Source organism: Lolium rigidum, chromosome 5 (genome assembly GCF_022539505.1).
Source record: "Lolium rigidum isolate FL_2022 chromosome 5, APGP_CSIRO_Lrig_0.1, whole genome shotgun sequence".
NCBI lineage: Eukaryota > Viridiplantae > Streptophyta > Magnoliopsida > Poales > Poaceae > Lolium > Lolium rigidum.
The window spans coordinates 155,164,092-155,191,398 of NC_061512.1; the positions used below are offsets into that span (position 1 = coordinate 155,164,092).

The 27,307-nt window shown below is 42.5% G+C and overlaps 1 protein-coding gene across 1 annotated transcript; it reads right to left on the reverse strand.

Annotated features, from left to right (window-relative positions):
* Positions 1–3,459: 3,459 nt before the first annotated feature.
* On the reverse strand, positions 3,460–23,910 carry LOC124651924 (auxin transport protein BIG-like; the record flags this gene model as incomplete). The annotated part of the gene is given in 15 exon segments (XM_047190940.1): positions 3,460–4,417; positions 4,570–5,073; positions 5,307–6,332; positions 6,471–6,614; positions 7,046–7,444; positions 7,540–7,762; positions 7,864–11,245; positions 11,248–12,410; positions 12,505–12,739; positions 14,073–14,253; positions 14,357–14,965; positions 15,097–21,122; positions 21,228–21,393; positions 21,542–21,648; positions 23,669–23,910. Coding segments are annotated over 15 exon segments (15,180 nt in total). The 3' UTR covers positions 3,460–3,613.
* Positions 23,911–27,307: the final 3,397 nt, after the last annotated feature.

A 27,307-nucleotide genomic window follows, 5' to 3' on the forward strand; every position in this document is an offset into this window, starting at 1 on the left:
TCCTTTCTTTTAAATATCCACTTACAGCGGACAGCCTTCTTTTGTTTAGACAAGGGCACAACATCCCATGTGCCATTTTTATCAAGCGATTGCATCTCCTCTTGCATAGCAGAAATCCACTTCACGCGGTCAACGGATGCAACGGCCTCAGTATATGTAGCAGGTTCAGTATCATGGTCCACCTGTTCAGCACAACTCAAAGCATGATGAACAAGATTACATTCTTCAATTAAACGAGGACGTGGACCTTTGTTACGCCTCGGTCTATCAGCAGCAATGGAACTATTTGTTTGCTGCAAAACAGGTGGTGAGTGCTGAACAACAATGTTATCATTTTCAACAACGTTATTTTCTTTCTCCTCCACGTGCTCCACCTGCATGCTAAACCTCTGTTGTTCATCATCAAAATTAGCAGAAAAATCAACAGCATCAGTAACATCTGTAGATGAACTCTTATAAAACATGACAGCCTCATTAAAGACTACATTCCTGCTATGCAAAACTTTCTTAGTTTTAGGATTTCATAACTTGTATGCCTTAACTCCTGAACCATAACCAAGAAACACACATTTATCAGCCCTAGGCTCTAGCTTTCCATTATCAACATGAGCATAAGGAGTGCAACCGAAAACTCTCAAATGTGAATATTCAGCAGATGAACCAGACCATACCTCAATAGGAGTTTTCTTATCAAGCGGAATGCAAGGTGACCTGTTTATCAAGTAACAAATGGTGGAGGCAGCTTCCGCCCAAAAACGTCTATGCATACCAGCATTGGACAACATGCAGCGAGCTTTGGAGATGATGCTTCATCCTCTCCTCCACACCATTCTGCTGAGGAGTATATGGGATGGTGTGGTGCCTGACAATGCCTTCGTCGCTGCAATAATCATTGAAAACAGTGGAACAAAACTCCATGCCATTGTCATTACGAAGCAATTTAACTTTCTTTTCTGTCTGCTTCTATACCATAACTTTTCACTTTCTAAAAGCATCAAACACATCAGATTTATGTTTCAGAAAGAAAGGCCACACTTTTCTGGAGTAATCATCTATGATAGTAAGCATGTAATTTATACCACCAAGAGAAATCTTGCGGGAAGGTCCCCACACATCAGCATGCACATAATCTAGAATCCCTTTAGTGGTACGAACGGAAGCATTGAATTTAACTCTTTTATGCTTACCAAAAATGCAGTGCTCACAGAACTCAAACTTACTCAAATTGCAGCCATCTAGCAGGTCTCTCCTGTGCAATTCTTCCATGCCATGTTCACTCATATGTCCAAGACGCATATGCCACATATTAGTTTTACCAGATTCATCAGGAATAACAGCAGCAGCAATATGTGCTACCTCTAAGAACATTCTTCCTCTGTTCCTGTCTATAATGCCTATTGTTTTTTAGCATTTGTTTCAGAATATAAGAGTAAAGCTATGTTTTTTTTTTTGCAAAGAACCCCTTTCACCGATCAGGTCAAGTCCAGAAAATCTGGAAACCGATCTGGTCATATATTTCTGAGATCTGTTTTCAGTTTCCTATTTTGTCTGTGATATCGTTAGGGGGTTTTGTGTGAAAAAATGGCTCGCGCTAATTACCGTGCCAAAAAACAATAGGCACTATAGAAAGGAACGGAGGGAGTATAATTTTGCAAAATTCATATCACCAATCATGTAAACGAGAGAACCTTTTGATACCTTCAGAACTCCGCGAGAACCGAAGTGTTTGTACCCATCAATATCAAGGGTACTGAGAGAGATCAGATTGCTGGCCATGTCATGTATGTGTCTCACATCTGTCAGAGTGCGTGTCATGCCATCATGCATCTTGATCTGAACGGAGCCAATGCCCATGATCTCACGTGGGTTGTTATCTCCCATACGCACAACATCTCCACTCTGCACAAACTCATAAGAACTGAACCACTCTTTGTTACAGCAAATATGAAACGAACATGCAGAATTAAGGATCCACTCATCATTGCCAGAAACACAACCAGCAAACACAACTAGGCAATCGCCATCAGAATTATCACTGGAAACAACAGCAGCCTTACCACCACCCTTAGATTTGTTTTTCGGTTGGTAAGTACCGTTTCTTTTCTCTTTGTTCTGCAACTTCCAGCAATCATCAATATTGTGGCTAGTTTTTTTACAATACTTGCAAAACTTACCATCTCGTCCCTTGGACTTTGAGCGACCTCTCTCGGTCTAGCTCTTATCTCTGTTGTAGTTGTTGTAGTTATTGTTTCTGTTCTCGGTCCTGCCTCGGACCTGCAGTGCTTCTGCCTTAGATGACAAACCCTCTGCCTGCACCATAGATTTTATATTTTCCCTCTGTTGGAGGGCCTCATAAACTTCGGTAAGGGTTAGTTCATCATGGCTGTATAACAAGGTGTCTCGAAAATTCGCAAAAGAATTAGGCAACGAGACTAACAATATAAGAGCGAGATCCTCATCATCATTGACGCACCTTCTTGTAGCTTGTGCGAGAACAACTTCATCTTCACGTGCATCTTATTGGTTAGATCTTTGGACATGCAGATCGATTCCAGTTTCAACCACAGCGTCGTTACGGATTTCTCAGCCCGCACTTCCTGCAAGATATTGTTGGATATATGAAGCTGAATTAATGAAAAAGCCTTACGGTCTTTTCTCTTTTCATCGTCGGTCCAGGTCTTGGCATTTTTCTTGCCAAATCCATCAAGAGCTTCATCCAAATCAGAAGATTGGGTAAGGATTGCCCTCATTTTCACTTGCCACAGAGAAAATCTCGTGGTATAATCCAGCTTCGGTAGATCGAACTTCACATGTCGCAAAACCCTAGATTGAAACACGGGCTCTGATACCACTCGTTATAAACGTGACAAGCAAATAACGAAGGACGATAAAGAAAAACGCAGCGGAGACACGAGATTTAACGTGAAAAACCCCTTCCAACACAAAAGGGGAAAAAACCACGGGTGCCAGCCAGCAAAACTTCAGTATATCGGGAAGTGTTTACAAATGACGTGAGTTATAATCTGATAAACCCTAGCTATCGGCTTACAAAATGTATATATAGACGGTGCCAACGATCCGTACCGTACAGCGGGGGCCTGCCACCCCGCACCCCCCTTCGCAGGCGTCCTTACAGGGCACGACGTATGGGCTAACTTCAGACTCCGCTACGCTTGGTCCAACCCTACAGGCGACGAGCCTCGCTCTGCTTGTTAGAAGTTAGTCTTTCTTTAGTATATGAATTTGGATCACGATACAACAATTATAATATGTGGTCACGCAATTCTGAGGTTGCACCGAAGCTGCTTACCCCTGAGACACTTCAAAGCTTACCCCTGAGACACTTCAAAAAACGCTTGACGACGGAGACCCAGACTCGTGCTCTAGACCAAACGAACACCATCCGTAGGGATTCAAAATGCTGCAATCGGTAAAGATGACAGCAGCAGCAAAGCGCAATGAGGACATACGCCGTCAATGCCAGGCCGTAATATTATACAACATTAACAAGTTGATCTACAAGTGCCATACTGTTTACAGCTGCTACACAAAAGTAGAGCCTACTCGTACAAAACAAACAAGGATCGTGGCTCTATATGAACACAAACCCCTCTCAGCTCCTTCCAGACTGTATGGCTGCCCGGACAAAATCGTCGCATTTCGTGTAGCCACCGGAGAATACATCCTGCAGCGCCCCCATGACATCAAAGGCCTCCTGCAAATCTTCAGATGAGGTCATGTCTTCGAGCCACGATAGCAGATCCTTCGACAGCCCCACCATCTCCTTCATGTTGCTCATCCTTTCTTTCATTGTGGCCTCCCACTTGCTCGTTTCATCTTTCTCGCTCGACTTGCTAGTCCCAGATGATTTTTTGCCCTTCTTGAAGAACTGCTGCAGCTGCTCAATCAAGCCAGTGTATACCAGCATCGACTGGACAATGGCAAAGAGCTTCTTGCCATCGTCTGGATCAGCGGATGAACCTTCATCTGACCGGACTGCGGAGGAAGATGAGTCAGCCGGCAGCTTGAGGGTGGATCGCCCGTGCTTGTGTTGCAGGTAAGCATGGTAGATTCCCCTCTGCAGGAAAGCAGGGCGGTGCTGCGTCCAGCTCTCATATGACTCGGAGAGCAGAGAATTAACCATCATAAACTGTACGGTCTCTTCTGATGACCCTGTACTACCACGAGCTCCAGAGAGCGGAGCTGAAACCCGACTGGGAGACTCTGCAGCTGATGGAGAACTGGACAGGTAAGTAGAGACAGCCTTGGCCATCGCATGACGCTGCTGATTAGCGCTTCCATCTACAAGATGAGAAGCCATCTGGATCATGAAAGGAAGAAACCGTGAATTGCTCTCCTTCCCCCCACCTTTGCAGTCAGTGCTGAAAGAGGCGCCTGTGGCAAACCTGGCCAACATCTAGCAAAAATAACAGAACCATTTAGTACGACTAGTCATGTGTCAGATGTGAAATAATACATTCATTCATACATAACATGGTCATAGTGCAAACTCTAAAATGCATTTCCTATTTGTACAACAAGGAGATCAAAACGACAAGAGTCACATACCAGAACAATGTCGTATGTCAACAACCGGAGACGACTTCCATCTGCTCGTCCTTGAGAATTCAATTGGTCCCAGTATTGATCAACGCTCCGGTTGTACTGCCCAAGTGGAACAGATGGGCCTCTCAGTGGAAAGATACAATTACACAATGTCTCATTATTTCTCAGGGTAGCCCCGTCCCATTCCTTTTTAGGAGTCTTCAGTGCAGCATCAGCTCGTTTGGCTTCCTGATGACATTGGTAGTGTATGATGTTGAAGTGGCTAACAGTAGTGAAGACACAGTCCCCACGGCCACTGCCAGAACTTGTTGCACCCAGGTTCACCCGTTTACTGAAAGCATAGACTCCTAGCATGTCTGTTGGCCTTAAAGTATACCCTTCTCTACAAACCATACATGCTAGTCCTTCCTCCTCTTCTTCCACGTCATCAAAGCCTTCAATAATAGGCTGAGAGACAACTATGCGTCTACCACCATCTGAACCGAACTCTTGTCGCATTCCTAGCCCCTAGAGAAAGAAGGCAGCAAAATGTTAGTTAATTTATGGCACACATGTATATCCCAAGGTCAAAATACAAAGCTATAAATAATATCCTGAAAAAATGAGTTGAGGATTCAACACGATTTTGCACATGAAAGTTCTGATGTCAGTTTTGCAGAAGAAACTATTATTTTTTAAAGCAGGATCAAAACTATCAGTAGAAACATAACAGCTGATGAAACTATATCTGTGGCAGTTACCTGAAGTAGCATTTCTCTTTTCTTAAGAGCAAGGCGGCGCATCTCATCCCTTGTAGCATGCCGCAGTTCTTGAATCTTCTCTCCAAGGTAGCCATCACCATTATTTTCTTTGTTGGCTAGGGTGTCCAAAAGATTTTCCGCTCTTGCGCCAATCTCGTTTTCACCAGGCACCCCTTCTAAAGCATGGAGAAGTGGTAAAATGCCTTCTTCATCTACACACTTCTGTGTAGGTAAATGTCCCTTCGCAAGCCCTTTCAGCATTGACAGGATGAATGGAATAGATGGTAGCTTTAATCCAACTGTCCATTCTGCACTAGTTCTAGAGCCAGTCTGCCCTTCAGAAGCAAACCTTTCCCTCAGATGCCCTAGAGCAGCTTTTGTTATGCCCTTCTCTAGAATAATCTCCTTCAGCCTCTCACCGCAGGAACTTGTCTTGAGTGACTCTGAGACTCGAACAAAGTTTTCAACAGCAGATCTCTGCATTGATGCCTTTTGGCTTAAATCCTCATCTTTTCGATTCTCCTCGTGTTGCTTTTGCAACCGGTCAAACTCACCCCAATCTCTAAGGTAGGGTTCAAAATGTTCAACAAGAACTTCCATAGCTGCTGGCTCCCCGTAGGTCAAGTAAGGCAAGATTCTGGCCACCATCTCCTCATTCCTTTGTTGCTTGTTGGACTTTTTGGTACCTAAGGGATGGCATAGCCTCTCCAAAAACATGACAACAATTTTCTTGGCCTGCTCACAAGCACCAGTCTCCTCAATACTAGTTGTAAATACACTTTGCGAAATACTTACATCACTCTCATTAGCTTCCAGTGTAAGACTTTCTACAATTAACAGAATGCCCTCAGCTGGTTCCATTGCATCTACTGAGAATGCACGCCTGGCTGTATCAAGTAGCAAACCAAGGGCACCCAGACGTAGTAAAGCACATCTGTTTTCACGGATTTTGCAACAATACTTGAGAAGGTTAAGAACTGAAGCCAACTCTTCCTGGTTAGATCTTAACTCGTCATCACGTAGACTCTGATAAAAAGGAAACTGAGATTCAATACCAAGAATCGGATTGGAGCACAACAGTCAAATAAACATATTTTTTCAAATTCATGACACTCCACTGCTTAAGGTACAAGAAAACCAACACGATGTGTTGACAAAACATACCTGGATCATGCTTAGTATAATTTCAAGTCCTCCACATTCCCTGACAGCACCTGCTATGGCGAACTCTATTTCGGGATCTTGTGATTCCTCCCTTTCCTCTTCTAGCTCTTTAATCATAGGCTCAGTAGCTTCACCATCTAAACCCTGATCAGGAAAAAAAAAAAAATCTATTAACACAACAATGAACTATGGGAATAAATCTGGACATACATAAACACAGCAGGAGGCAGAAAATCAAGCACAATGCTTGACAAGCTTCGAATCAAATTAGACTATACTCAGACTCCTCGATTCATGTACAGCAGTGTCCTTCACCAACAAGAGCTATTATGGGATATACTAGGAATACTATGTAATTGTCAGAAAAAATAGTTAAAAGTTTTGAATACTTGGTGCTTTACAGAGGACATGATTAAACAATGTGAGGTTAAAGGTCCATACTAACTTCTTTGTGGCCAAGGAACAACACGTAGAAACAAGCATCAAGATACAAAAAAAACTGCTACAGCTAGCAAGGTTCTACATGTGAATAAAAAATTAAGGCAAGAAAAGGGAAGCCAAACCCTCATACATACCTGCAGTCTGTAGGTTACTGTCATTGGTGGGCAATCTCTGACAGATGAAGCAGCAGAGAGTGTACTGGTATTGGACAAAGAATGCTGAGTTTGGCCATGGTGTTTTTTCCACACTTGCTCATAGACTTGGGAGATGCTAAGGTCAAGTGAGATTATATTCCCAGAAACCAGTAACTCCATACCATAGTCATCTTCTATAAGTCCAATCATATCAAGTTGCTGACATATTTTGTTCTTCACATCTCTCATAAGTGGACCAATCTCCACACTGGAGTATGGATTCTTTGTCATAGAACCCCGGATAAACTCTTCTTGAGTATGTGCCTTGTTCAGAATCAAAAGGTAAACAGGCTCCGGTTTCACTGGGCAAATCAAATCGCAGAGTTGCTCCAGAATAAACTGTAAAAGAGTAAATCACAGAAAGATGCATTTTGTTGTTAGTGTTGATAAGATGTAAGCACAATATCCATATCAAAATAAGTTTGTGCTTGTACCAGAGATGTCCGTCTCTTTTTCTCCTTCACATGCTTCTGCAATCCAGTGATGCAAGCACGAATAAATTGGCGTTTGTTTGCGGTACTCTCTATGAGCAAACTATCAAGAAGGTCTTTCAAAAGCCGATTGCAGTCATTGATTAACTTTGTCTTTTGCACAACTAGCCCACGGATAACCAAAAAGGCCTCCAGCACCTCCGACAGTAATTTATCAGTCATAAATCTGGAACATAGAGAAAATGTGGAGACATATTAGAAACAATAGCATGGGTCACATGTAAGCTAACAGAGAAGGTGGTGGATTTGGGATTTGATGAGATTTACCTTGCTCTAATATTAGGAATTTCAAGAAATTTATTTAGGAGCTCAACAAGCTTATGAAGAATGAATCCTTGTGATATGTCAATACTAAGGCTTCTCTCCTGTGATTCAACATTGTACACTTCTTTTGTTATCAAAGAACACAACGTGGTTAAACAACCACGAACAGTTAAGAAAAGACGTGAAGTCTCTGAATCAATCATCGTCCCCAGTAACTCGAAGTACTCCGCTGCACTCTCACCAGCTGACAGTGTCCGAGGAAGTAATGACATGAGCAAGTTCAATAACTGGAACTGTCTGGGAGAGTTCGATGGGCATAGCAGGCTTATAAGAGTGCATATTTCAGATCTTATTGATTGAGAACAGGAACTTAAAATCAAGTCCGAAACCCAGGAGCCCAAGGCAAATTTTGAGAAGTCACTTTTAGATGATTTCCGACATGCACGACGCTTCCATCTGAGTCCATATTTTAGAACAAGGTAATCAGGTTTCTGCGGATCATGACGTGTTTTCTGTACTCCTTTAACAGCCTGTGATACCTTGAATTGCCTCCTCACGAAATCCAGATATGACGCGCCACTCTCCCATTCTGAATAGCTCAGAAGTGGCAAATCCTGACCTCTTCGACTTCCATCAGAAATTTTTACGGATGCATCAGACTGAACCTTGGAAGCAGATACATTACTTGGCGAGTGACCCATTGTATCATCATTCTTTGATTGCAACATCAAGTTGGATTTACCCGCAACTAGCTCCTTGTCCCCAGCTTCAGATTTTGGAGGTGTGCAAGCCTGAGAAATTATCCTTAGACAAGGAAGAATAATATGCTCTGAAATGGCAGGATGCTTTGCTCCAACTTTAATAGAAGAGAACAACAGCTGAAATGCGACACGTAGCCTTGCCTCCCAAAACTCATCTACAAGGGCACATGTCTCCGAAAGGAGCTGTAACTCTTCTCGCGTTGATTGTGCAATATCCATGGAGCGATGGTGCTCAAGACAATACATCACCTTCTTGTGAATTAACTTGTCCAGTTCCTGGACTGCATCTGCATCACCTTCAGAGAATAAAGATAGCACAGCCCTCGCAAGAGTGCGTGAAGTTCTAGGGCCCTGATGAATGTTGTTCTCAAATAACTCTGATAAAATGCCAGCACCGACAAGTTGCTTCCTGCAGTTTGTGTGTTTGGATAGCACTTGTAATAACTCTAGGCATTGTGTAACAAATGTAGTACTACACCCATAGCAGCTACTCGGAGACCTTGGTATTGAAAAGGCTGGCAATGCATTAGCATCATTAGAATTTTTCTGGTGCAGATATGCCATTAGAACACGGCGCAGTCCTTGTAGTGTCTGAACACTTTTGCTGACTGAGTCAAAAGCCGCTTTGCATTTTTCACCATACAGAACACCAAGAAGTGCAATCTTGCGATTTACCTTGCAAGTGGGCCCAGGCAAGGACACCATCATCTGCTGGACAGCATCTTTCTGTTGTGAATCTATCTCCTGTTCACCTATACTGGATACAAGTTTGATGAGAGGCTTCTTAAATCCCATTAGTTGCTGGTATCGCCTATGAGCATTTTCTGACTCTGACTCAATTGCTGCCAATCCTTTTCTCATATCATCATCGTTTTCCATGTTATCAAACGAGAAACTTGGTTTTGCCATGAAATGGAATTCAAAACGGCCATATTTGCTGTATCCACACTCATTGCAAAGAAAAGAGTCAAGGTTTTCGTAGTTAATATTTCTGCATTGTCTACACTGATATGCATTTTCATGGCAGTTGCTACAGATTCCATGCTTATCAGTGACAGACCTGCTACACCGTGGGCACTGCAGTGACTCCAGGGAAGAAGCTTGAAGATTTTCATAAAATGAATCAAGCTCAATCATAAAATTGCATGCTGTAATTGGGATGGGGAATTCAACCTTCAATTCCGTCTGATTGAAAGTAAGATGGCAGCTTTTGGCACGCTTCCACAAAGACCAATTGTTCTTCAGTTCAGACAAATCTGTTACAGGCCTGTTGTTGTAATACAGGTTCAGTACTTTCACTGACTTTGACTTTCGAGCATCATAAACATTCATTGTAACTGACTGTATAGTAAAGCTTCCAGTACATTTTACTATTATCCTGTTGTCAGTAAATTTGGTCTCGGACTTGAGGCTTTCAAGCTTCATTCTTGAATATGGAACATCTGGACAGCTACAGGTTACACAAGGCTCACTCTCCAAATAATAGCCATCAAACTCCACTAAGCAACTCAGCGTATTGTATATACGGGAATTTGGATGATTTGCTAGTAGCTCATTCTGCGAATGGAGTGTGTCAAAAATACAGCTTATTACATCAGATGTTAAACACTTATTCAGAAGTTCAGTGTCGTTCTGCTTTGCAGTAGAATCATTTGCTTTTCCCAGTAAACAGGTCATGAGGTCAGTGTACTCAATGATGTTCTGGCCATACATGGGAAGATATTGCACCTTCTGCAGTAGAACCTTTAACATTGTTTCCCTGAACAGATTCTTTGCATGGTACCACAGTCCAAACAGAACATATTTAGCCTCCTGGCGGACACTTCCTGAGTTCCACTCTAGCAAGAATGTATCAACAAAGCGCTTCAACACATCCCCTTCCTTACCATTGAACCCTTCCACAGCCTGCTCCATGTCCATGCAGGATTTTTCCGAAGCGCCTTCCGAACCATCATCACCTTTCCGCTTCTTTTTTGAATCTGAAGATTGTGAACCTGTTCTTGTAGGAATTCCAAGATCACCACTCTCTGTTTTTTGCACGTTATGATTGACATCTTTTCCTGAATAAAAGGCTAAATTCAGAAGCTTGAGAGTCTGGATAATGCACTCTTCACTGAAATAGTAAAAATTGTCCATCAGAAAAGGAAGAAGATCCATGCGCTTCAAACAGAACTTCTGCCAATTTCTGGGCCTTGCCGCAGCCACATCACAAAGAGTAGATAAACATTTTATGAGCTTAACACTTCTCTCATAAGGCACAGGATTTCGGAAACCTCCAGACTTGTTTACGATTTTATGAAGTTTCTTGACTTCATGGGAATACTGCCACGAATCCCGAACACTGTAATAGTGAGTCTTGCTGCCACACAAATGAAGGAATAGCCTCCTTGCATATCTACGAACAAATGTAGTATGAGGATTGCTAATATAGCTGCAAAGAACATCCTGAAATCCATCCAACTTAAGATCCTTAGTGTTGGGAACCTTGTAACTTCTATCCTTTTCAGCTGACTTATCCTTTTCCGGTCTAACCATGCTATATACTAGCCGGAAAGTATTCTCCAACAACAATTTGTTGTAGTCCACAAATAGATCGGTCGGGTGAGATTTGGCATATGAATCAGAAAAAAGGGAGAGAAATTTCCAGCTGGTAGCTCTCTCCGCACTGTCAATAGGGATCCACAACCTGAACCAGAAGAACCACCTTCTCCATTTGTGGAAGATGACTTGAAAATATGAACAAGCTGCTGCAGTATATCCATTAAATAATTCAGAAATGACTGTTGCCTGAGGGCGGAACAAGCACGAATCAACTGAGAAGCAAACTCATTTTTATCCTGGTCATCACTTGGAGATGGAAGACTTGTCGTTGATACTGGAACCTGAACAGGACCTTTCTCAGTCAAATCAGAAGTTCCACCTGACTTCGCATGAGAGCTATCACTCCCAGGTTGATGCCAGTTACGGAACATAAGTGTGAAAAACATGAAAATAAGGATCGAGACTTCTCCAAAAGAACAACGTGCTTTCGCGGGAAATGGTTTACTTGTATTGATTTCATCCAATAGCCACTTAACAAATTTTTCCAAATCAAAATGTTCTGGCTTTGAGCTATCCATGAAAGGTCCACCAACTGCAGATGAAAGTCTGTAGAACAACTGCATTATAGGTATAGCTCGAGTGCCAGCAGTTGTCCCAATCCAGCCTCTGAGCTCTTCAATTAGACAACTCAGGAGCAGGGAGTTAATAGCACGTTTGGATGCAGAAATTGAAACTGTTCTTTGGTCTGCCATGGACCCAGGGAAATCTGCAGATCCACTTGCATCCAGTACATGAATCGGTGACTGTGAGGTTTTGACACTTCTATCGTCAGGAGGAGGATGAAGAACACTGGTATCTGCTGGCTCATCGATAGGAAAATGGATGTCATTGCCCTCACCTCCAAATGTATCAAGTTCAATCGTTATTGCTGACATGGGATGATCTTTTGAATGTGGTGCAGGTAGACGATCTGCATCAAGTATCTCATAGCAGGTTTCACACAGGTCAAAGTCTGGACAAATGTTGCAGTGCCACCTTTGCCTAAGTATTGGAACAGTGGAACAACCATCACAACAGTACTGCACTGACGATGTGGCAGGATCTTCCTCAATCATAACCTGAGCATTTCCACTAGTGGGATTCATTGTTGAAGCACTTGTTTTTGCATTATTATCAGAGCCATCATCATTAGCTATCATTGTCTGCTTTGGGAAAGGGACTTGCAGAAATCGTGATGAAATAGCCAAACTGAAACAAGTAACAAAATTTAAGCTAAGCATAGAAAGAAATAGCCACCAAAACAATGGGGAATATGAATGAACAGAAAATACAGAAAGATCACCTGCTAGAAGTCTGAACAGCTTCATATGGTGCAAATAGTAGCTTCTTCAATAGAGCAACTGCAGGCGCCACTGAAGCACCAGATTTTTCATTTGCACGCAACGCCAAGCACTCAGCGTAGCTATAAATAAATTCCACACAAGGTATGACAAGATTATTTATCATTTGAGTATCTGGCCTCTCTAAATCCAAAATGTCCCAAAAAACTTGCATAAGTCCATCCACTAATTCTGTACCTGTAAAATACAAAGATATGCTATTATTCTCCACAATTTAGGAAACATGCCAATTTACAGGTCATAGTCTTTTTTGCAGGAAGGAAATAGTTTAATTTAGTATACGATTCACGTTCCTAATACCATGCTATCGTTTTAAGTTCCAATTGAAGACAGCGGCAGCAACAATAACTGCTGAAATATCATTGCAACTACACATGATTCAACTGCAAGCCTATTCATATTAGTCAACAAAAAACAGTCCTTAGTGGCATTTAGCACAGCACATCTGATTCCCAGAACAGAAGTGAAGACAACAGAAGAGTCAAGACAAAGAAAGATGTGTTGCCACATTGAAAAATCAATGCCTTGCCAACATATTTATGTGCATGCATTACCCACCCACATGAACATATAGGCCAGTTAGCTAAAGAACAAATGTTACTCCACCTTTTCTTACTCCTAGCAGTGAACTTCCCATGTAAGTATTTGCCATTGCATTTTCTGTTTCAGTATTATATAATTTTGGACATATGTAGCCAATAAAAACAATATTTCATAACTGTAAGAACTGTTTCCCCAACTTGATTCCACAACAAGCACAACAAAAAGCAAACTGGTGCTTTGCATACATAGTTTCGGAATCAGCACTACCAAATTGATTTCACAACAAAAGACAAACTGGTCTTTTGCAAATGTAATTTCTGAATCTACAATAGGTGAAGGAAAAAATTGGCAATGCACTTCAGTCTAGGATTTGTATTCCTGTACACTACAAATTGCTCATTTGGGCCTCAATGCAATAAGCATTCCGAGCCATAATAGAAAAATGGACTTGATATAATTCCTCAATAAGTTAAAATTGGCTGACATATGATATATTGGCAGAACTCTATATTTGGTAGTTCAGTAGTAATCGATAGACTTATCTCTACAAGAGGCTTCTTGCCCTCCAAGCCATGTAGCCGCCCACAAGGCTTAATAGAACAACCGCTGAACTCCACCATATTCATCATCTTACACAATAATCTAATCCTTACAGTAAGAATGCATTTTCTTATTTGGTGCAATCTTCAATATGCAACTTTGGTACTAACTTTATTGCTATATAGTAGCAAAATTAAGTATAATATGACAGAAGTATCTTTTTATGGCAAATATACCAATAACAATATTTCATGTGTTATATTGATCATTATGGGTCATAAAATGGTTATGCAGCCAAAAGATTGACTGGAACGGATAAAAACAAAATGTGATTTTTATGTATTGTGTACTAGTTGGAATAATAAGAAATCAGAACTATCAGATATGGGAGTCCTCGATAAAATTATTGCTGAGGTGGAATTCCTACCATGATTCTCAAGAAAAGAGGCCAAGTTTAGTTTCCTGTGCAAAGCAACTTTTGACACAGTATGGATCTGGGCAATAAATTCTTTCATCACCCAGCTAGATGCAGAACCTCCGACTCCTATTCTTGATGTAATTGCTGGAAGTGACTTTATTACTCCTAGAAGGCGCATAGTGTCCTTAACCTGTGCAATGATTAAGAATAAATTAGACAGTAACAGTAGAGCAAAAGGGAACGCCAGGCCATAAATATTATAAGTATATTGCACAAAGATACTTGATACTTACATGATAGTATATTTCCTTCTTTGGAAAAACAGCCTGAAGGACACGACATGCAGCAGAATGTAGAAGAGGCTCCCTGTCACTTTGAAAGATGGTTTCCAACAAAGCTCTGCATTTTAGATTATTAAGGTCTGCATCAATTGTGTCAGTACAACAGCTCGGTTGGCAGAGCAGATATATCCGTGAGAGGATCCTGAGAGCATCTGCCAAAATCTGCTCCTGGATAGGAGCAGTTTGCAACGTTTGGGGTCTCTTCCCTATTTTTCCACCAGCAGTACCACCCATAACATGTGCTTCCATATCAAGTACAGCATCCATTTTCTCTTTCCACCCAAACTCATCTTTGGCACGACCATAAACTTCGATAGAATCTACCCTAGGCATAGATGAACCATCGAATGTTCGGCCAACTGTAATTGTGAATTCTTCATCAGCCAGAAGTGATTCAGCGGTAGTAAATGGAACATCATACCATGATCTCATGCCTTCATCTAGCTTGATAACTCTGTGGAACATCGTGATTTCCGAAGGGATATTGCTAGCAGATGTGTTACCCACATGGATTCGACAACCAACCATGACAATATCAGGATTTGGATTTGAAATAGACACCTACAGCCAAAGAGTGCAGATAAGTAACTATGTCTATCAAAGGGGAGCCGAACAATATAAACAATATCACCCTCATAGGTAAAATAATTCACATTAGTCAACAATATGATCAACAGGTTAGTACTTCCTACCTTGAAGCCAGCGGATGTCACACTCTCTAGATACCCATCATCTGAAGTCAGTCTCTGCTTGATGCTTTCAGAATCACTACTTTTTGTTGTATCACTACTAAATTTCATATCAGACGTGATGCAAGTTGTCTTCTCAAAAAAATCAAGAGAAAATTCTGGTTTGGTGCCAGCGTAAGCCCTACTGCTGAGGATACTGCTGCCCAACTTCTTCGTTTGTTCTGCAGTAAGGCTCGTTGAACTATCACCTCCACTAGGTGCACGTGAGTAAATATGGAGGCTTCCATCATCATATAGAAGAAGACAATGTGTTTTATCTTTGGACAAAGGCTTATATGCCGCTACACCCACCATTGGAGTATTTGAACCAGTACCATATTTCATGTTCTGTGCAAACAGCTTATGAGGACCCAAAGACACAGCGAGAGGAGCATTTGATTTAAATTTTGATAGACAGGTAAGAGTCCCACTGCCAGTTATTAGCTCTCTCCAGCGGTAAAGTCCAGCCGGCTTGGATTTACCATCTTGATCTTCCTCGCATATATATGATAACTCAGTAACTGATGAAGAATCAGTATCTAAGCGACCCATGAAAGTAGTGCCATCTTGATGAGACACAAATATAAGCCTGTAGGTTGATGAGAAGTACAACGATAGTCCCTTATGCATAGATACTGCATCTTTAACCAAGATTGTGTCAGTCAATGTTTTGGCACCAACATCACCCGCCAATAAAACATTGAGCCTATACAGTAGGCCCCCTTCAGAAAGAACAAGAAGCACCAATTTGCCCATTGAGGAGGGGACGAGGGTGGCATCAACAATAATATCATCGGCCACAGTAAAATAATGCAATGGGCTTATATTGTCCTGTGAGAGATCATAGATTTTCACAAACATGTTCGTTACTACCATGAGTTGTACCTGAGAACCTGGAACCCATTCCACACGGCGAATGTAAGCTCCTTGCAGAGCAAGTTCTATGGCTAGGCGATCTGTTACTTCACCACGGCTATTTAATGTCAGTACTTGGCAATCGCCATATCCAGCAACAGCGAGGTAATGGTCCAGTGATGGATTGAAAATGAGATGAACAATTTCAAACCGAACTATGTTTCTGGAGAGTGGCTTCACATTTGTTTTGTCTGCTGTAACAAGGGCTGCAGTTGGCTGTCCAATAATTTGTCCCACATCAAATATAGCAACTTTATCCCCTTCTCCAACAGCAACCTTGCCTCGAATGCTGACAGTCAGCAAGGATTTAGTGAGGGAACCACTGGCAAGATGTGACTTAAGTTCCCTTGAATTCGGATAATCCGCCTTTATCTTCAGGTCCAGTGATCCACTTTTGAAAACTTTCTTTAGTTGGAAAACATCCGAAGCATGTGACACCAGCATATCACCTCCTAACAGAACTTTCCTATCTTTCAGAAGATTTAACTCTCTTTGGCTAAGTATCGTTGGAAGCAACTTCTTGCAGAGTTCAAGCATTCGAACTTCAATATCAAGATTATTCAGAAATACAGGGAGCCCATCACTGAAGCCTTTTGGCACAGATAACTTTAGCGAATTATCAGCATCAGTTGAGATGTCATCTTCAAAATCAGAGCCACTATCTGCAACCTGTTCCAGATCATCATGATAAGGCAACATGGGCTGGAAGCTGCAAGCAGCAGGTGGTGGTACACTGGATGTTCCAGTAAATTTCCGAGGTTTCAAGCACTGGCAATTGCTTCCTCTCACACCGCCAGCTCCACAGTCACAGAAGAAACGGCTTGAGCGAGAATAAACAACGCGATGCCCCCGATGGCACACCTTGGCACATACAGAACAGCAACCCTTGGAAACAGTCAAATCACAAGTATAGCAGAAGTACCAATGTTGTTCCATAAAATTGCTACCACTGGATGTAAATGTGCACACTTTGGATGCTAGTGCCCTTTCACTGTTTCCATCCTCTTCATCATCTCTATCCATGCTCCCCAATTCCCCATCAGATGTTCCATCATCTTCATCTTCCTCACCAGAACTAGCATCACAATCAATAGCAGAATTATTTTCTTGATTGGTGTGAAGAAAAGGGTCGTCTGAATTCTTCAATTGTTTGGGTATGAGAGACCCCGAGCCACAACTGCTGACAGAATTTTTAGATGAAAGCCTCTTAAGGGCAGTCCTGTTTAGTCCAGCATCGCCAAACACCGACTCCACAAACATAAACAGAAACTTCAAAGCATGAAGCAAACCTTCATTACCGACCATTGTCTCCATCAGCACCAGAGTCTTTTCAAACAGCTGCTTGAAATGTGATTCCTCACTCGACAGCTGAACAAGAAAATGGAAATATGCTTTGGCAGTCTGGAGATCACATGACAAAAATGCTCTATCAAGTAAAAGTAGCATTGCGCCAAAGAGGTGATGCTGAAGTTCTTTGGCTAATGTTTCAGATGAAGGGCAGATAAGGCACATAAGAAAATCCACAGCTGATTCTCTTAGGGCTGTCGAGCCTACTACAATACCATTGGTGCTTTCAGTTTTCAAAGAATGGCCCAATATTCTGAAATCTAACCAGGAAGAAAAGCAGGACACCTCCATTCCAACAAATCTATTTTGCAACTTCACCTTGAGAGTGGGACAAAGACCAGCACCTAAAATATCAGTGAACAAGCGAAGGATCTTCAAATTAACCTGCTCAGACTGGAATCTGTCCAACATATCAATAAAGACAGACATTTCAGCATGCTCGGGAGCAAAAAGACTGCTTGCTCCTTCAGGTGCACCCTCTGCATCACCAAGGAAGAATTTGAATACATCTGATTTAGCTCGAATGTCCTCCACTAGATCAACAACTGTAGAAACAAGAATATCTTCCGTCTCATGGTCAATGCTTTCTTTTGAATTGACGTCAGCCAGGAACCCTTCTAACTGCTTCAGGGTGAACAGGCCAGTGTATCCAGCAAGATCGTCCCTGTGGTCGATTAGACTCATAAATATAGCATCACACTGTCCATAAATGGATCTGAATATTCGATCCGATCTTACAGCCATCACCATGTTAAGCAGTTTTGAAATAACATCCACATCAACTTGATCTCTATCTCCTGGTTGCATGATCTTTATGTATCCATCAAAGGTGCGTATGATCTCGTGTATCACGAGAATACAAGAAAGAAGAGCACTGTTGCTAGAAGCGTACTCCGATGGAAATCCATGTAACAAGCACTTCAAGGGGAAACAATTTTTCTGCACTTCACCTAGTTTTGTAGCAACTCCATCTATCCTTGCCGGAAGATCACATAAACGGTCCAGCATTTCCATGTTTGAACCAACTTTCTCAAGAAGGATATGATGCTTGGATTTGTCGAATGCAGAATGCTTAAGCAGCAAGGAAGGATGGCAATGATCCTTGGAATGCCTTCCTCTATCGACAAGTGAGAGATATGCTTCCCTAAAAGTAAGAAGATAGGTCTCCAAAAGAGATGATAAAACACTTAAACAGTGTCCACTGTTTTCACTTACGTATTTAGCAAAACTCTTTCCAAGAAGAGATTGCCCGTATGAGTCCACATCAGTTTTTTCACTTGCTTGGTGCCTCCAAATACCAGTATTGATGAGAGAGAGAATAAGAGAAAGCCATGCCCCTTTCCTGGAAAAATCCCAAGTTTCCAGCTTGTTTGAAGCAAGAAGAATCTCAGAATGCAATGACTTCAGGAATCCAAAAGCTACAGCAGGCAGCTTGGCACCCACAAGAGGTGAAGCATCATCGCTTGCACTCAAAGCAAATGAGAGGAATAAGTCGACATTTGCAAAGTCGGGGTTGGACAGACCATCATTCCGGAGAAGAGCATCACTGCCATGATAGCCTATACCAGCAAAAGTGCTCCAGCAAATCAGAAATACATATCTTTCAACAATGAGATCCTCAGCCACTTCGGGTTTCATATCCCTCCAACAACCAAGTATTTCTGAAATTGTTACGCTCAAATCTGCCACGTTCAAGCCTAAAGTTCCAAGAGCAGACTTATCAGAGTAGAACTCGGCATGAGCTGGAGTCACATCAAGCAATTGCAAGAGCAAGCTACTAGTTGTAGCATATTCCTTGACAGTATCAGCAAGCATGCCCTCCACAATAACAGCTGCAAAGGATGGCAAGCAATCATTCATGGAACGTAGCTGCTCTTCCTTCACTTGGATATCCCGCATCCTGGATCTTAACCTCGTAAACAACCATGATGGACGTGTCAGTGGATACAACAAAATATGTCGCAGGACAAGCAGAAGTCTTGAAAAGACTAAAGCCCATCTTGTGAGTTCGGGTGCAGTTTTTCTGGGTGGAGAATGCCTCATTTTTTCTAGGGAAGAAAGCACAATGTTGGTCAAATCAGATTTCTCTGACCCGCTGGTTGAATGGAATGCCACCAAAAGAATTTCCAGATGAAAAGCACAGGGAAGAGCTTCACAGAAATCGTTGAAATTCAGTGGGCTGGATGACTTGTCATTTGACTTCTCCAAAAGATAATCGAAGTACTGAACAAAAACTTTTCTTCCCAGATTATAAGCTGAGTTTGTCCCAGAAATAATGGCACGGGCAACCAGAGCAAGTGTATAGTGGTTGTAAGTGTATTTACCATTCTCAGCATTAAGCACTTTCTCCACGAGGTCTTCTCTTAGAGAAGCAGGACACTCCTCAGAAACAAGAAACGTTTGCAGAAGTTCAAAACAGGCCATGTTGATGTGCAGTAGGTTAGTCTCCATATGGTAAGATGGTGTGTTTTCAGCACCGTTTTCATCAGAGATACAAGCCTGGCAGTTAAGTATTGACATAAATTGTTCCAAATGATTTGTGTGAAACTTCCTGCACGCATCCATATATGTAGCACTACACCATTCAGGAGAGAAGATGCAAGTTTTCATGAAGCATATCAAATCAGCAGCTAACTGAATAGGCCCATGCTGGCTGCTTGAAGAAACGCTCCCTAGAGAAGTTGGCTGTTCGACACTATCAGCTATTCCGGTAGAACGGGCTTCAGCAAAGAGATTCCCGAATAGTGCTTCTTCCTCGTGACTAGCCACAGACTCCAACTCTGAAACAACAGCTTGTTTTGTGCAAGTCAACTGTGGCTTCTCAAGTGCAGCCATTGACTTTACTCCTTCTTCATGAAGGAAAAATATGAGATGCACCAAATCATCCAACCATTGCTCTTCTGAAGGGAAGATATACTGTAGATACTCCTCACATGTGTATTTCTTCAGCAATGGCACTACCGCAGAACGAGCTCGACAAGACAAACCATCTATACCAGGACTGCATGAATAATCAAGAACAACATTGCCAGGTATGTCCCTGTCAACACGACTAGTCCATCGTTTGGTGCTTTTAAGAAGCTTCAGCACATATTGCACAATCTGAGGAGAGTAAGCTAATGGGGGCATTAAGCACACAGCTGATTTTTCATAGCTCCACGTCTTTGTGCTAAATATGTCCAAAAGGGAAGCAAGTATGCATACTTGTACGGTACAACAAATATCACTATTGCAGAAGACAGTTTGAATCAGTTGTAGGAATTCTTCAAGTATTTGCAGCAACATAATTCCAACTCCATCCCCAGAAAACACTCTGTCATGGTTAGAGAACTTGAACTTCAGTCCAAACAAGACTGGCAGACTATCAGCACACCTTGCTACTGAGCATAACACCATCGTATCAGAAACGTCACAAGGAAATTCCACGGCGAGACCATGGGCTAACTTCAAAATTCTTTGAGTAAAAGACAACCTCATGTTAAAATTGATGTCTTCTAAAACTTCCAAAGCCGGAGATTGACAGAGTTTCTGAACCAATGTAAGAAGGCGAGGTATGCAATGTAGATGGACAACTGCAAAATGACGTGCTATTGACACCATAGCACTTGGAGATGCTGCATGTAATAATTCAGTGTTCTCTGGAATAACATAATTTTGCTGCAAACACTCTGGTGATAAGGTCCAACGAAACCGTTGCAGATCATCTCCACTATTCGAGCAGTTGAAACCTGGTCAGTAATCATCAAAGAATACACAAACATCAGCAAATAAAGCACCAACAGTGCATAAAACCTTGAATCTCATTTGAACGGACGCAGCCTGAAAGAGCTTACCTTTTAAATAACAGAAATATTTCTCCTGCGGGCTCAAGCGCTCAGGTTCAACTGGGACAGATGACCACTGCTCAATAATGTCATTTATAATGCCGGGCTCTAACGAGTAAGCCTTGCTGGCAGTCCCACTAAGCAGCACAGATTCCATGAAAAAGGCAACTTCATTCTGAAAAGATGCAGAACATAATTAACAAAGAATGAAACCCACATTTGTCGAAACACTGACTCAACTAAGGTGATGGAAACAGCATACTGGTAACATCTGAAATTTATAGGGTCACAGAAAGGTGAACACTGTGGCCAAAAGAACTTACCAGTAAGCCGAAGTCATCGCATTCATATGATGATTTTTCGAGATATAGGAGACAGAATTCCAAAGACCTCTCAACAATCTCCACAACCATCGACTCCACTTGCTCCACTGATAACCAAATTACAAAAAAAAAAAAAAGTGAGAAACATATCAAATTGCTATACATGTACCTTTCTCAAAGACATGCGCTAGTCATGTTGCTAATTAGGAAAAATCACAGGAAACAGTCAAATCTATTACTTTAAAAGCAACACACAATTCCAATAGTGCATAAACAGCAAGAAATTTTTTGATCTTATTTATTCCCTACGGGCATCAAAAATGGGTTGAAGCTACAGTACTTCCAGTAGGCAGCCATGATGTCACTGCCACACTGGGATCTGCTGAACTGACGCTCATCAGGCATCAGCCTAGAGCCTAGTCTGAGAACAAGTCAATGCTACATAGAATATAGGAGAAGAAAGGATAGCCACAGAGTAACATCAGAAGCAGCAGCATACTCCTACTTACTGAAGAACATCAGATCAGTAGGGCTGGCACCAGATGCTCAAAACAAGGTGATGAAATGTATCAATGCACTTTCCATGCATATGAGAGGAACAGATATATAATATGCACCCAACTCTTTAACTGAATAATAGTAAACTGAACAAAGGAAGGAGAAGAAAAGATACATAGTAAACAAGATACTATCACAAAGCAGAAACTAAAAAGGTGCATCAAAAAGCAGGTAAAATAAGAGCTCAACACTGCATGGATTACAAAATTAAGACATCAACACTACAGGGATTACTTCACATTTCAAAAGTTCTAATCAGATGAGATGGATGAATGGGTAGTCCAGTGTGACTCCGAAATCAGTAGAAAAAAAATTTGCACATTCATGGAAGCAACAACATATAGATATGGTAATCTGGTACCAGAAGTAGTGTTCACAGACCTAACAAAGGAAATTACAACTGTTAACCTAAGCTTACATAATAACCTGCTAGTTTAGGAAGTAGACAATCAGGATTTATACCACAGGTAACTGCAGGGGGATATAGATGATTCTTACATAAGCTTGCCAATTTTCTTGTTATCCACAAATACCTTGTTTGAGAAGGAAGGGGCAGGCGGGAAATAACAGCATCTATGTCTACCAAATCAGTGAAACAGTCAATATCCAGCTTTATTTGTGCTGACTGCCAAATGGCAATCATCCTATAGTTCGATCAGGATCAGAACCAGTTTGCTCCGAGAACCAACATTGGCGGCAAGAAGATTTCATATAAAGAAGGGAAGATTTTATACTAACGCACTATGGCCTAGGCTATAGATCCCTTATACGAACCAGGCACGTGCATGCATCTATAACGTGGCTGCAATTAGCTCACGGGAATCAATTTATCGTAGCAATTGATTAGTGAAACGCCCACAGTTGTAATTAAAACCAATACAAGGGAATTAAAACAGAACATCGAAGCCAAGTGCGGCTACCACATGGTGTATGTGGTGAGCAACTAAACAAACAAATATCAAGAAGCCAAGTGCGGCTCAATGCATGGCATGAAACAGGAAGTGCGTTATGGATCATGATTCGCGACGGAACAATTCAAAACAACAGCATGCCGCCGAGCAACCAGGCTGCAACGGGAAAGAAACAGCAATAGAGACCAAACCACTATGCAGAAAACCCAGACTCGCATCCTACGATCACGCAAAAAGGAGAAGGTAAAACAGCAAACTACAGCGGAATAGCAGTTCTCTAGCTGCGCTGCGCGAAGCAATGAATGATGGACGCTCTTGACCGATCGGATCAGATAAGCCGGTCGCGATGGTTTTACTAGACCGATCCAAAACACGACTGCTAACTGCTAAGCCATCCAAGCGTTCCTCTAACGAGGTGAATCCTACTCCCGGAAAGGGAGGAGCGCAGATTACGGACCGCAATTCGCGAACTAACGCAGTGGCAGGAAGCAGCTGCAGCCGCAGCGCATCTCGCGCCCGCGAAGCTTCACCAGTGCATGCGAGATCACGCGGACCTACTAGTGGAGCACTAAGCGAATCCAAAACCCTCGGCGGAAGCGAAGCAAGCCGGAACGGTAGACGTATATGGGTGGGAGATCGGGGGAGAGAGCGAGCTTACCGGAGGAGGCGAGGACGGCGGAGACGACGGCGCGGGCGGCGGCGAGGACGGCGGCGGCTCGGGCGGGGTCGGGCGGCGGGCCGGCGGCGAGGGCGGCGGCGAGCGCCTGGAGGCCCGGCTGGGCGGCGGGCGCGCGGAGGCGGCGGGGCGGGTCGGCGGGGGCGACGTTGGGGCGGAGGAGGTCGAGGAGCGCCGAGATCTCCGCCGCCATCTCCGAGGGATCTCCGATCGGCGGCGGAGCCCTAGAGAGACGCGGATCGATCGGCTAGAGGCGGCGAGGGTTTTGGCGCTGCCAGTGTCGTTTCTGGAGAGAGAAAGTGGGGAGGAGAGGGGGAGATGGGGGGCATGGGGGAAAGGAGGAAGACGATGCAATGCAATGGTGCGAGTGGCTTTTATTTTGCATTTTGCACACGGGTGGGGCTGGGGTTTTGCTGGTTGGTTTCTTCGGGAGTAAGCAGGAAGGGGATTCGTTCTAGACTAGACTACTGCTGCTTAGCTGTGTGGTTGGTTACTGATTGCTCCTGGTTAAGTCGGTTCAGCTTGATTTTTTATGGGGATTTTTCTGGTACTGTCCTGTATAATTGTTGATTTTTTTTTGATAAATATCATCTATGGAGTATTGTATTTGGAAACACGTAATTCAGGCCCTCTTTGATTCGCAGATTCTCGAAAAACGGGAATATGAAAATGTAGAATTAGAGTGCCACATCTAGTTAAATCCTGCATGATCGAGTAGTGTTTGAATCACATGAAAAAAGGAAAGAAAAAATGTGCACGAGGGCTGAGGAGACGAAAATATTCCTCCAACATAGTCCTACTATGGGTAAATTCGTAAGGTTTTCGATCCTATGAATAAAACGCACGCGCATAAGAAAAAAAACTAAGAATCATAATACTCTAAAATTTATATGGGATTATTTTAAATCAAACAGCTCTTATTAATTTTGTTGTTCCTCGAACGTATTCGTGGTGAGGGACTAATTGATTGTACTTGTATGAAACACAGATTTCTTCTACCGTTTGTACGCAGAGATAAAGACCTGCGTTGTGAGGTCCTTCCCGCGGAACTATTACCAAGTCGTCCGATCATCGTATGATAATTTCTAATATGTCTGATTGAGCTGCTCAAACGACTTTTTCACTACTATCGCATTTTTGTTGTAGTGTTCCACTCAGACCCACTTATTACTATCCCAACGGTACATCGATGGAGTTGGGCGTGAGCCCCCCCCCCCCCACACACACACACACACATTTTTCCCTACCACATATCCTCCTCGGTCTCTCCGTGGTTTCACACCACCGTCGTCTCCCATCCATTGCCGACCTACAAAGGTTGATGTTTCTCCGTATCTCCTACTCATATCTTCCCTCTCTAGGTTTTTTAGCTACCTCTGTCCCATTGTAGGGCCACCATCCCTCGCAAGTGAATAGATGATGAAACAATTGTGTGTGTGTATTCGTGTTGCCCCATGATACGTCTCCAACGTATCTATAATTTCTGATGTTCCATGCTAGTTTTATGACAATACCTACATGTTTTGTTCACACTTTATATCGTTTTGATGCATTTTCCGGAACTAACCTATTAACAAGATGCCGAAGTGCCGATTCCTATTTTGTGCTGTTTTTGGTTTCAGAAATCCTACAAAGGAAATATTCTCAGAATTGGACGAAATCAACGCCCAGAACCTTATTTTCCCGGGAAGCTTCCAGAGCACCGAAGAGGGACCAGAGGGGAGCCAGGGGCCCCACCCCACAAGGCGGCGCGGCCAAGGGGGGGGCCTGTGGTGACACAGCGTACCACTGCATGGTGTAGTACACAAGTCGTTCACATAACACAAGTGAAACACCGTTCCACTCATATTACATCCCTCAGAGTGGTACAACAGAAACATATGCGAGTCCAAGGTATGTCTATAGAAGGATACACAAGATGTTTACAGAAGATCAACACAGCCTCCTACTTTACAGTGAGGTAAAACTTCAAATAAAGCTCTAGAAGAACGACTCGTAGTCTAAGCTATTGCTAAATCAAGATTTAGAGATATCTGGCTTACTACAGAATTCTAGCTACTTAGGTGCTAGGATTAGGAAAAAGCTCCCTTCTATTACTAGTCTAAGTTTCCACTATAGTTGTTGCAGCAGTTGACTTCATTGACTTCTTTGCTTAGATTTTTTGTCTTGTTGCAGTTGACTCCTTTGTCTTCAAGTTCCACGGTAGATTCTCCTTTGGTGCCTCCATAGCTAAGCAGGGGATTTAAGAGTGGGATGAGTACAAGCGTACTCAGCAAGTTCATATTAGGAAATAGGTGTATCATGCACTAGCTACAGCCACAGACCAGAAAGTCATAGGTGAATGCAAGTTTTCATAAACATTTCTTCAAAAGGTTTATTTTATTACGAAAACTATGCCGTCGGTCTTCACGAGGTTGACTAGAACTTCATGGAGTTCCTTTCTGGCCGCGTTCGCAGTTCCCTTCCCGGAACAGGGAGTGACAGTCACAATTCAGTATCCTCTGCAGAGGTGCGTTACTTTTCCCATAAGAGAACTTATCCTTGATACCTTTCCGAGATGCATGCTCGTCCACACTTCCTTGGTGTGGGGCCAGGTGTAAGATCCAAGCCAATCACTGCCTTCTCCGCGACCCTGCAAACCCACCCTTTTGTCCATCCGTACACCCCCGGTAGACATCTCCCGATCATACGGCTTTACCCCCGGTGTACTATGGACAATCCCTCATAGACGGTAGAGCCTCTCATCCAAACGTCCGGATGGGGATTTTAAAAGATTTCCCAACCTACGGCAGTGTTATCTCCAACACCCCGCCAGGCTCTATCAAGCCCGTTGGCGTGCAGGAGGGAAAAGATACAGCTGACTTCCCCAGAGCCATTATAGATCTTATGGTCAACGCGATATGTACGGCGCTAAAATCACTGGACGACATTGGTACTTAGTCCTAGATGAGTAGTACCCTTGCAATGGAACCTCCACCATATCAGCACATACCATGGTTCCATTGCCCACCACATAGTCATATTCATAATTGTAAAATAATACTTTGCTTTTCAATGCAGGAGTGATAAGTATAGTACTTTGCATATAATTTGATAAAAATAATCAAATGACATGAGCAAGCGATGAACTTGCCTTTCTTGACTGCAAGATTATGCAGGGAAAAGCTCTGATACGTGATAACTCCAAATTCTGAAATACCATCATTGTCCGGTAAGGATAATGTTTAAAGAACTGGCAAAAATGCTATAATGCATAGTATGAGATGCAATCGTCCCGAGCGTAACCTAACCTCGATGATTTAGGTTTGATTGAGTTGTAAAGATTTCTTTAGGTGTGTTGCACTTTTAGGATGGTTCTCAAACAAGGTTGTTATTAGGGTTTGGTTAAATTAGTATCTGATACGTCTCCAACGTATCGATAATTTCTTATGTTCCATGCTACTTTATTGATGATACCTACATGTTTTATGCACATTATATGTCATATTTATGCATTTTCTGGAACTAACCTATTAACAAGATGCCGAAGAGCCAGTCTTGTCGTTCTGCTGTTTTTGGTTTCGTAAATCCTAGTAAAGAAATATTCTCGGAATTGGACGAAACTTTCGCCCGTGGTCCTAT